The following is a 12096-nucleotide window of genomic DNA, read 5'->3' as shown; positions in this document are numbered from 1 at the left end:
CATTTCTCTGTTCCTTCTAGAAAGTGAAAATTACATCTAATACACAGTTTAAACTCACAGTATAGTATATAGCATACATAAAGCATACAGCATACATATAGTATACACATAGACATCTCTATTCATTTTATATAGCCTGGAGGAGACTGAGGGGAGACCTCACTGCAGTCTACAACTTCCTCATGAGAGGAAGAGGAAGGGCAGGCACTCATCTCTTCTCTATGGTGACCAGTGACAGAGCCTGAGGGAATGGCCCGAAGTTGTGTCAGGGGAGGTTTAGGTTGGGTATTAGAAAGAGGTTCTTCACCCAGAGGTGGTTAGGCACTGGAAAAGGCTCCCCAGGGAAGTGGTCACAGCACCAAGCCTGACTGAGTTCAGGAAGCATTTGGACAATACTCTCGGGCACATGGTGTGACTCTTGGAGATGGTCCTGTGAAGGGCTAAGAGTTGGACTCATGGATCCTTGTGGGTCCCTTCCAACTTGGCATATTCTGTGATTCTGTGAAACCCAAAGGGTTGTATAAAAGATTAGTCTTTTTGTTAAAGCCATTGTTATAAATTCCACTAGTTTAATCTAGCAGGTAAAATTGTAAATAACAATTGTTAGCACACCAGAACAAAAGAAACCCTCAAGTTATAAGCACTATTTAGCGATACAGAAGCTGAGTCCAACACATTTAGTCTAGAAAGCTGGGATAAACTTGCAGAGCAAGTCCAGTATAGTTCAAGAACAGCTGGATCCCCATATGCTGTGCCTCAATCATCATTCTAGGAATAGAGGCAAGATTTTACCACTCAGTACTACACAAGAGCCACAACACAGGAGTTTTTACAGGAGTGTTTAAAAACAGACAACCCCTAGTTGCAGTAAGTAGAATCACTATGAAATACTGTGTTTGTAGGACCATCAGGACTGATTCTAGTGCTGCACACTGCTGCACTCAGAAGGGATTTCTCATGCACACGGTGCACGCAACAGGACAGCCTCACAGAAAAATGGGAAAGAAAACTTTCAAACCTGAGCTACAGGTAAGAAAGCCAACATTACTTTGTTACAGCACCAGGTACATGGGGGGTATCTCTGCCTATCACACAGGGAGATTCACATTTCTATTGCTTATATCCAATTTATTGTATGCATATGTATTTACATTCTCAGAAGTTTATGCCTATTTCCAAGAATCTTTATTCATGTTAATTAATTACATAGATCTTATTACACATGCACACATATTTGGGAAGGGGTCATTTGAGGGGTCTCTAGTATTTATTTGGGATGGTACCCTACCTCTTTTTATCGTTATTTGGTCACAAATACAGGTTTTCAAGTTTGGCATGGTTCTATCTTGTTATATTCAGCAACGAAACCAGACTGTCCAACTCCCATAGAGGAACTTCTGGTTTATTACTGGCATAAAAAACTGCCGATAAAAGATCATCTGATTATTACTGACATATAAAACTCCTTTGTTTATTCGAGCAGGCCCTTTCTTATTTCAACAGAAGCTTTTTGGCATCAACAGCAGCGAGCAGGAGCTGCGGGCACTGCACGGAGCCCAAGGCCTGGAAGCAAGGGTACAGCACAGTTAGCCATTCTCGGGGGAAGGTCAGGGACACGGAGGTCCGGGATGCGAATACAGCCCCGACTAATTCCAGCGCCATTTTGAGGAGGGAGCGGCCCTTCCCGCCCGGCGGGCCCGGCCCGCAGGCGCGGTGCGGCCACGTGACGGGGTCAGCTGAGCGCGGGGGAGCGGCCGGCGCGGTTCGGGGGGCGCCGAGGCCGGAGCCGGGTCTGGAGCCGGGGCAGGTGTCGGCGTCGGCCATGGCCTCCATCCTGGACGAGTACGAGGATTCCCTACACCGCTCCGCCTCTGTGCAGCAGAGCCGCGCCAGCGTGGGCATCCCGCACTCCGGTAGGTGTCCTCCTGCACTCGGCGGGGCCTTCGGTATGCGGGTCTTCCTGCTGAGAGCGAGGAGGCGAGTGGGCAGCTCTGGGTGGTGACTAGGATGTGTCGGGCTGTGGGGAGTGTTTCCAGGAAAAAGTGTATCGCTGTGTGTGTCGCACAGCTTTCAGCTGCGATTTGTTTCTCCGTTGTTTGCTGTGTGAAATGCTTTGACACAGGGAGCACCTGATTGCTGGTGGAGCTCAGGGGTGATGCAGCGCCTTAGCAGAACTGAGGTGCTGCTGTCTGTGGGAGGGTCTGCACGGCCCCCGTGCCGTGCGGTGCGAACACGCGTGCACCAACTGGCGTATGCCTTTGTAGTCACAAGTTATAACCAACCACACCTCAGCCCTGCCCCGCTCAGAGCTGTGGTAGCTGGTTGAGAACGTTTCATCACTTTGCTTCTTTTTTTATCTCCTCTCTGAGGAAGCCAGCTGTTGCAGTGTTATGGATGTGTGCACAGCTGTACCTGTATGAAGTTAGTTTCCTAACTCAGGGGCAGTTTTCGAAGACTTCATTTCTTTCGAGTGGTTCCTTTAGGCTGACTACATGATGGCAAGGTTACCAAGAAAGCAGTCTGTATCACTATTAAACTTTTCTGTCAAGATCTGTGAAGCTTTGGTATACGGTCCTATTCAGGGAGGTGTCCAATTGATGTAAAGTGATGGTGTGATCCCCAGTCAGTTGTTTCTTTCCTTTGTGAGAGAAAGCAAACAAATGGCAGGAATATTCCATGATAAATTCAAGCTTTATTAGGTTCAATAACCATTCCCTATTAGATGCCACCATTCAACATTTTGTTGGGTGTGGCATGGAAATATAGGTTATGAGACGATTCTGTTCTATCTGGTATTGTCATGGTAGTACCAGCTGCTGTGCAGAGCTGGCATTTTTGAGTTACAAGTGTGGAAATACGTGGACACATTCTTTCAAATTTTTTCTTCATATGGTCTTGCCCACTGTGAATCTTCAGGGAAACCAGGTTGTGAGGTTCATATATGCAGTAAGAATTGATGAATTCTGTCATGCTGTGGATATTATTGAGTGTAAATATGCTGGCAGAATTACTCTGAGCCTAAGTACTGAAGTAGGTATGTTCCTCTTGTTTGTTTTGACATAAATTGTTATCTTGTATTGTAATGTTAGATAAAGAATAAGCGGCCTGAAGAGGTGTTGTGCAGAACAGTGTTGGGACAGGCCAGGTCACTGAAAATAAATTTTCAAGGCCTCAGCTTTTCTTCTTGACTGCTGCAACACCTGTCTCCAGTCATGGCTGCTTTACAGTTGAGAAATCTGCCTGTTTGCTGACAGTTGATGTTGGCAAAGGAAGTTGGGGAAACTGGTAAATGGCAAAGGCACAGCCTAATCAGCATTATTCTTAAATCAGACCAGACTGGCAATTTTTAATAAAACTTGGGCTGGTAAAAATTGTGGGCAATCTGAAGTTTAAGCAAATTTATTTTGGAAAAAGATACAATAGTTAATTTCCTGAAAGCAGTCCATAAGGTTAGATTGGAAATTTTGGAAGATGTTGAAACATATTTCTCAGTTTCAGTTAGTTGTCCCCTGCATTTGTTAAACTGCAGGTATTGTTTCTCAAAGTTGTAGATAACCAAGCAGTGACACTCTATCCAACCTAAAGTCCTGCTGAGTTGTGTATTGAGTGTGCTTCAAAGTGGTGCTGGTAGTCCTAGTTTAGAGAATGTTAGGCCTATGCTCTGTAGGGCAGAAGTAGTGGGGTAGCTTCTATGGTAGTGTCTGCTCAGAGCCCTCTTTGTGCTGTGTAATACCAACCATTCTTTCCTGTCTTGAACAAATAAACTGTCAATCAAGGAAAACAAATTATTATGTAATTCTACTCTCATTTTCAGCTCTTTTTGCAGTTTATGTGACAGTTTTCTGGCATCCCCTGCAATTCTATGTGCTTTCAAATTAATACTTACAACAAGTCTGCAGTTCTGTGACAAGACAGTAAAGCATATTATTATTTTTCTTTCCTGTTATACATATCTACATGAGTGCTGCTCTCTGTGTTCATGCTCCATGGAGCACGCATTTTTCAGTAAAACTCGGAGCAGGCAATGATCCTTCTAGTCTTTTAGGTTGGATTTTGATGCAGTATGGGATTATTGTTGCGGTGTTTTGTCTTATTTAGTTTTTAAGTGTTCGCATTCTTTCTCCAGGCTATGTGAATGCACGACTGGAGAAGGAAACACCAATATTTAACAAGCAAAGGATTGATTTTGCTCCTCCAGAGAAAATTAACAGCTTAGTGGTCTCCTCTAACCAGCTCTGTATGAGCCTTGGCAAAGACACCATTCTCAGGTAATGCTGCCAGAGTCCTGAAGTTACTGCTTGTTTTCCCCTGCCTGTTTTTTTTTTTTTCTTAAGTTATTAGAGAACTTATATTTGCAAACTGGATAAGAAGCCATGAGCCAAATATGGAAAACAGGTAAGGAGTTACATGTACATGGCCTTCTGTTGGAAGCACGCTTTCATGGTTTCTCTTTGCAGGATTGATCTTGGGAAGCCAGATGAACCTAATCAGGTAGAGCTGGGACGCAAAGATGAAGCCAGAGTCTACAAGATGTTTTTGGACCACACAGGTGAGGCAGTGGACCATAGATATATACAGACAGTGGTCAGTGGTGCAATTCAGCATGCGTAACAAAGCTCTGGTGAAGTTTGCTTTCTGTTCTGTATATAAGGAGAACAGGTCAATCTTCTGGGCCAGGCTCTGTTGCCCAGGGTCCCTGCTTACTGATTTGCCCTTTTGCTAGTAGTAAAACACTGGCTTGTTGTGTCGGTGTTGTGTTTCAGAACTCTCTAAAATGAACACATGCAATTAGGCTGTTGTAAGCAAGGCTGCTAAAGCCAGTAAAAGGAAGTTTTTGACCATCACTCTGTGCTGTATGGTTTATATAAGGATTTTTAAAAAGGACCATAAAACATCTGCAGTTTGTAGCCTTGACTGATTTTAAAAAACTAAATGAAAGTTTGGAAGGAGATGCTTGTATCTCACCAACTCCCAGGTGTAGTAGGGAACTCTGGGAACTGTTTATCCTTAGGACACTTATTGAAACACAGTACCTTCTTGCTAAAGCATCTGGGACTAGTAATGTAAGTTTGCAACATGTGGACTACCATTCTGATCCAACATGGAAATCCCCCACATTCCTGTGAATGCCTGGGAAAGTGTTGGATTAAGTATGTTGATATTAGAATTTATCAAATGTTAGGATTAGAAGCCTCAGGAATTTGGCTTGCTTAGGCACAGTCTTAATTTGTTCTCTCCTTCTCCTTCCCATACCCATCTCCTGTTGGCAGGCTCCCATCTCCTGATTGCTCTGAACACCAGTGAATGCCTTTACCTGAACAGAAGTGTTCAGAAAGTGCGGGCACTCTCTCGCTGGAAAGGACACTTGATTGAAAGTGTGGGCTGGAACAAATTTCTTGGTTCAGAGACCAACACTGGGCCCATCCTGGTGGGGACATCCCAGGGGCAGATCTATGAGGCTGAAATCTCTGTCAGCGAAGGAAGCCTCTTCAGCACTAACCCTGACCAGTACTTCCGACAGGTCTACACTCTGGAGGAGGAATCAGGACCTGCCCCAGTCTGCTGCTTGGAGATTGAACGAGGGATAGAAGGGAAATTTTTTATTATCGCAACCACTAGGAAGAGACTCTTCCAGTTTGTTGGCAAAGTGCCTGAAGGAACAGAGCAGCAAGGCTTCAGCTCCATATTTGCTATGCATGCTGACCATTTGCCCAGCTTTCGGGAGTTTCCGGCCAACTTGGGATTCAGTGAGATAGCCTTTTACACTCCAAAACTGCGCTCCAACCCACGCTCCTTTGCCTGGATGATGGGAAATGGTGTTTTATATGGTACGTTGGATTATAGTCGTCCTGATTCCATTTTGAGTGATGAACGGGTCTGGGTTTATCCTTCTGATATTGACATAACTGTGAACAAGCCAATATCCATTGTACTTACCCAGTTCCACTTCCTGTTGCTGCTGCCTGACCGGGTGAAGGCTGTATGCACTCTGAATGGACAGGTTGTTTTCCAAGATCTCTTCCTGGAGAAGTTTGGCCTGCTGACGTGCATGATCAAAGATCCCACAGTCCAGCAGATATGGATCCACACTGAGAAAGTAGTGTTCCGCTACCATGTCCAACGGGAATCTAGAGACGTGTGGAAGATGTATATGAATATGAACAAATTTGATTTAGCTAAAGAGTATTGTAAGGACCGTCCAGAGTGTCTAGATATTGTACTGGCAAAGGAGGCAGAGCACTGTTTCCAAAACAAGAGGTATCTAGACAGTGCCAAATGTTACGCACTGACCCAGAACTACTTTGAGGAAATTGCTCTGAAGTTCATTGAAGCCAAGCAAGAAGAGGCCCTGATGGAGTTTCTGATTAAGAAGCTAAGTAACCTAAAACCTTCAGAGAAGACACAGACCACTCTGCTGACCACGTGGTTGACAGAGCTGTACCTGAACTGGCTGGGTATATTGGAAGGAGATCCCTCACAGCGAAATCTCTATTTAGATACACGGGAGAAGTTTCGCACTTTCCTGAGCAGTCCTAAAAACAAAGACTGTCTTTTTAATAATCGGGCATCTATTTATGAGCTGTTGGCAAGCCATGGCGACACAGAGCACATGGTGTACTTTGCAGTCATCATGCAGGATTACGAGCGTGTAGTAGCTCACCACTGCCAGCATGATGAGTACGATGAGGCTCTAAATGTGTTGTCCAGGCACAGAGACGAGAAGCTGTTCTACAAGTTCTCTCCAGTTCTCATCCAGCATATTCCCAAGAAGGTAGTTGATGCTTGGATTTCTATGGGCTCTAGACTGGATGCCAGGAACCTCATTCCAGCCCTTGTTAACTATAGCCAGAGTGCCAGCACCCAGCAGATCAATGAAGCCATTAGATATATGGAGTTCTGTGTCTATCAGTTGGAGGAAACCCAGCAAGCCATTCACAACTACCTGTTGTCTCTTTACGCTTTATGTCGGCCAGACTCACTGCTATCATACCTGGAGCAAGCAGGAACCAATCCAAACAGGATCCACTATGACCTGAAGTATGCATTGCGCCTGTGTGCAGAGCATGGGCACCACCATGCATGTGTCCATATTTACAAAGTGATGGAATTATATGAGGAGGCTGTGGATCTCGCTTTACAGGTGTGTGTGTGTGTCTGTGCATGCTATGATATACAGCAATGTAGCTTATTCAAGTTACCTTGAACAATGGAGCATTGAGAGGAACTGGACAGACTCATCAGGATTGAAGCTGTGCAGCTAAGGCTAGGAGGAAAGACCTGTCTCTATTAACATACTTCTATGCTTTCACAATTGTTTTAAGTAGACAGCTGACTGTTACAAGCCATAACTGAGGGTAGGGCCCTGGAAAGCACAAGGGGGAGTACTGTCTGTCTTAAGCTCAGTCTCTGACATAAAATACCTTTAACATATCTGCCTTTATGCAAGACTTGTATAGCTACTGTTAAGGATTCTAATTACTTCCTGTTCCTAGCTGTGAAAATTGTCACAGAAGAATGCCTTCGTCAGCTTAATCTGACCTTCAGTGAGATGCTGGATTTTTTTCTATTGGCATTGCTATGTCTTAGCTGAAATGTGTGACCAGCAAAGATACTCTAACATGGATTTGCCCTTTTTGTGCTGCGCTTTTTTCTCTGTTGGGTAGCAAGCGAATCATCATGGGGGAATACTAGTGGAGAGGAGAGATGTTTGACATGTAAACAAGGAGCAGGCCTGTAGTGCAGTCCTAGGCAAAGAGAAGTTTTCTGTTAATTCCTCCTATAATGGACAGCAGGCTTTGAAGTTGAATGGTGGATAAACAAAGAGGGAAACTTAACTCTGTTTCCTTGTCTGTCCAACTTCTAGGTGGATGTTGATCTTGCCAAGTCCTGTGCAGATCTTCCTGAAGATGATGAGGAACTCCGAAAGAAGCTGTGGTTGAAGATCGCTCGGCATGTTGTTCAGGAAGAGAAGGATGTCAAGAAGGCAATGGCCTGCCTGTCCAGTTGTGCCCTGCTGAAGATTGAAGATGTGCTGCCATTCTTTCCAGACTTTGTCACTATTGACCATTTCAAGGAGGCAATCTGTAACTCGCTGGAGGACTACAACAAACACATTGAGGAGCTGAAAAGGGAGATGGAGGAAGCCACACAGAGTGCCAAGAGGATCCGAGAGGACATCCAAGAAATGAGAAATAAGTATGGGTCTGTGGAACCTCAGGAAAAATGTGCTGCTTGTGACTTTCCACTTCTAAACCGCCCTTTTTACCTTTTCCTGTGTGGTCACATGTTTCACTATGACTGTCTCCTCCAAGCAGTTTTCCCAAACCTTCCTGCCTATAAGCAGGCAAAACTTGAAGATCTTCAGAAGAAGCTGGCAGCTACCAGTCAGCCGTCCAAGAGCCACCATCGTCCCAAGGATGCAGATACCATTAGCCTGGGGAAGGGGCAGCAGAGTCGGGAACAGATCAAAGCTGACATTGATGATATCGTGGCAGCAGAATGTGTGTACTGTGGTGAGCTGATGATCCGATCCATTGACAAACCTTTTATTGATCCCCAAAAGTATGAAGAGGAGATGCAAAGCTGGCTGTAGTTTTTCCGAATCTGCAGCTGTCAGTGTGTGAGAGTAGTTTTGTTCACAACTTGTGAAACTTCTGTGGTGGCAGTATAACCTCCAGGAGCAGGAATACGGTGGCTTCTGTGGAACTCTAAGGAGAGTAGTGGGGTCTTTTTACCAGGATTACAGAGAAGTAGTCCTGAAAAATGGGGAGATACAGCTATGGCTGTTTAAGAACTTGAGCAATAGTTAGAACTAACTTACATCCTGGAATATATTTAGCAGATGTTTGCTGCTTGCAGTTCTTCTGAAGTTCTCAATGGGAAGCTAATGGAGTGTCTTGTTGTCCAGAAGGAATTGGGAATAGCCCATGATTTGTCTTCCCTGTTGTGTGGTATTTGTTTTGGTGAAGACAAGCTTAAAGGGAAAGATAGTGAAGGACACTAAGCAATGTAGTCTTCATTTATCACTTTCAAAGCTGGAATTGTCATCTGTTTCCTTTTTGCTGAGAATCTATAACCACATACATGGGAGGAACATGAAAGGACAAATGCTCTTGCGTATGTATTTTGTAAACATCATGCTACACAAATACATGTTTCTATGCAACGGCGATGTAAGAATGTGTATAATTCTCAAGCAGGAGTGTCTCATAATACACTAAAATAATTTGCCTGCAATTCAAGATGTGTAATTCTCTTTCTCACAAGCTTTATGCACAAGCCTATCCATTTGAATTTTCTCTAGGTATTGTTTCTGGAAATGCTTGTTCACCCATTTCTCTCTCTCTCCACGCTGTTCCTACTATGACTGCCTTTGTGTAGCGGGTCGTGGTTTTGTCTTCACCCCAAACCAAAATTGATATATGCAGTAATAAGGTTTCAACTGATGTTCTGCAAGCAGAAACACAACCTGTTTGTATTATCTTGAAGTGGTCCTCTTCAAGCTGCACTTGATACTAGACTAGAGATCTAGTCAGAGTTTCACTCAATCGTAGTCTACGAAAAAGTTCTGTGGTGTGAAATTTTGCTTTGCCCTTTAAAGCCAGTACCTTGTGCTTAGAGAGTCTTTTGCTTTCCTGGTAGTATTTGATACTTTCTGAAAATGGCTGTAAGTCAATGCTTCTATCTATTGCTCCAATTTGGAAAATTCTTCCCAGAAGATATCAATCATTACTTGTGAGTGAGGGAACAAAATATTTTCTTTAGAGATTTAACAAGAGTTCCTTATTTATTTAAAGAAAATAAAATTTTAATTAAGTTTTGCCATTTGGGGCTAAATCACAAAGGTAGTAATTGACAGAAGAATTGAATGTTCTAAAAGGAGAAAATCATACTCTTGTAATTGAGACAATAGAAATTACTGTCTTCTGAAAAACCTTTTCAGTTCTTTCATATGAATGTGCTTGTCTCTCAATCTCCAAATCTCCCTGTTTATAGGGTTGTAGAAATGGGTCTTCATGTTAGTATAAATTGGTGTCCTCAAGGATCTGACCTAAGAATTATGGTAACAATTCAGAACTTCAGAAGAACTTCTATGCTTTTATTGGGAGCTAACCTGGAATGAATGAATTTTATCTGTGTAAAATGACATGAGTAATAAAGAACAGATCTGACGGTAGGAAGACCTGAGGTTTTGAAATCCTCTTTCCTTTGTCGGAGCCATGGGATAGGCAGTCTTGTTACCACCTGGTGGTGTGTGTTTCTTGGCTCATCAGAAACCACTGTTTCAGTGGTTCCATTAAGAGGCGGCTCAGAAACCCCCACATGTAGTTTTCTTTGGGTCTGGGAGTGCGCACCAGATGCATATACCACAAATCTCATGCTTCCTCACCATTGTGAACTGAAAAATCATTTACGTGATTTGTTGTCAAGGTTGTGGAGAGTGTTGCTGCCAGCAAAGACTGCAGCAGTGATTAAATGACTGGTGCCAGTAGTACAGGAAGCTACATAAAGGTATCTTTTGAACTTTCTTTGCATTGTCACATGTTTCAAAAGTTTCAATAACCACTCGTGCTTCTTGGCAATTTTGCAGTGTCACTCAGTGAAAAAGGTAAGAGGGTTTGTTTTCTTGGGAGGCAAGTGGGTATGTGCTGGTGAAGGGAAGTGAACTGCTTAGTGTTCTCCCATAAATCTAATCTGCAAGGTCTTTCTCTTTGCTTTCAGAATAGCGTTTTTATCTTTTCTCCTTGTAATTTCAACACAGTTACATTTTAGGACTCAGTCCTTTGTTTTTTTAGCTATGAATGAACTGTATACCAGCTGGTACAAATGATGTGGCCTTGGGCTTTGTCCTTGTCTGTGTGAATAACCCCTACCATTTAGTTCAATGCAGCTAAAGAACAGCATAAACAAAAAGGTGATTGGGACCCCCAGCCCTGTGTACCCAGAAAAAATACCTGTAGCTAGATCTACACTGAAGAAATTTAATTGTGCAGGCAAGACCTAAAGCAAACTTGTGCCTACTACATCACCTCTCCTAGGCCTTGAGCCAAGGGATGGGGGGAAATACTCAGAGTTGGGGGAAACAATGCCGAGTGTGTGTGTTGAAAGAGTTTGTAGAGAATTTCAGGTGCACTTGCTGTTGATCTGTGTTGTTGGAAGCAGCTAACTGAAACTTGGAGAGCAGTGTGTTCTGTCTCCTTTTGAAAAATGAATGCCCAGGCTGGAAATTTAGAAAGGCAAATTCTTAACAAGCCACTAGATGTCATTGCTGTCCATTTAAATACTGAGGTTTGCTGCATAGAGCTACAGGTGTTCTGTAGCAGAAGAAAGAATAGTACAAAAGCAAGGAACTGAACCAGGATCCCAGTGCCTTTGGAGGTGTGTGGATACAGACCTGTAAGGTAGTTACTGGAGGTAAAGATGTTAAAAAATTGTCTTTAACTAAAAGGCAATTTTGTTCCCAGATCACTGTTTTTCAGGTTTTGAGTATCAAAAGATGCATTTACTCTGTTAATTAAGTAAGTATCATAAAATTGTAAAATCATTTATGTTGAAAAAGACCTCTAAGATCATCAGGTCCAACTGCTCACCCAGCACTGCCAAGTCCACCACTAAACCATGTCCCCAAGTGCCACATCCACATGCCTTTTAAATACCTCCCAGGATGGTGATTCTGTCACTTCCCTGGACATCCTGTTCTAATGCCTGACCACTCTTTCAGTGAAGAAATTTTTCCTGATATCCAATCTAAGTCTCTCCTGGCACAACTTGAGCCTATTTCCTCTTATCCTGTCATTTGCTACCTGGGAGAAGAGACCAATCTCCCCCTTGCTACAACCTCCTTTCAGGTAGTTGTAAAGAGCAATAAGATCCCTTCTAAGCGTCCTTTTCTCCAGGCTAAACAACCACAGTTCCCTCAGCCACTCCTCCTAAGACTTCTGCTCCAGACCATTGTTACTCTTTGGACACGCTCCAGCACCTCAATATCTGTCTTGTGGTGGGAGGCCCAAAACTGAACACGGTGTTTGAGGTGCAGCATCTTTTGTTAGCTGTATTGTAGTGTAAGTTCTCTACAGACCTAGTTGATTTAATCAA

At 43.4% G+C, this 12096-nt stretch overlaps 1 protein-coding gene across 1 annotated transcript; it reads left to right on the top strand.

The window, feature by feature from the left end:
- The first annotated feature begins 1750 nt into the window (after positions 1-1750).
- Positions 1751-10181, top strand: VPS18 (VPS18, CORVET/HOPS core subunit). Its single transcript, XM_017812485.1, has 5 exons — positions 1751-1913; positions 4127-4268; positions 4458-4549; positions 5271-7141; positions 7865-10181. The coding sequence occupies exons 1-5, from the start codon at positions 1823-1825 to the stop codon at positions 8591-8593; spliced, it is 2925 nt and encodes a 974-aa protein (XP_017667974.1). The 5' UTR covers positions 1751-1822; the 3' UTR covers positions 8594-10181.
- Positions 10182-12096: the final 1915 nt, after the last annotated feature.

This window comes from Lepidothrix coronata, unplaced genomic scaffold (assembly GCF_001604755.1).
Source record: "Lepidothrix coronata isolate B3197 unplaced genomic scaffold, Lepidothrix_coronata-1.0 Scaffold1, whole genome shotgun sequence".
In the NCBI taxonomy this organism is placed as follows: Eukaryota; Metazoa; Chordata; class Aves; order Passeriformes; family Pipridae; genus Lepidothrix; species Lepidothrix coronata.
Note: the sequence above shows the minus strand (reverse complement) of the source record. Positions and strands in the feature narration are given on the sequence as shown.

Coding starts and splice junctions, on each gene's coding strand:
- VPS18 (XM_017812485.1), top strand. CDS start 1,823: ATGGCCTCCATCCTGGACGAGTACGAGGATTCCCTACACCGCTCCGCC. Junction 4,269..4,457: donor GGCAAAGACACCATTCTCAG/GTAATGCTGCCA, acceptor TTCTCTTTGCAG/GATTGATCTTGGGAAGCCAG. Junction 7,142..7,864: donor CTGTGGATCTCGCTTTACAG/GTGTGTGTGTGT, acceptor TCCAACTTCTAG/GTGGATGTTGATCTTGCCAA.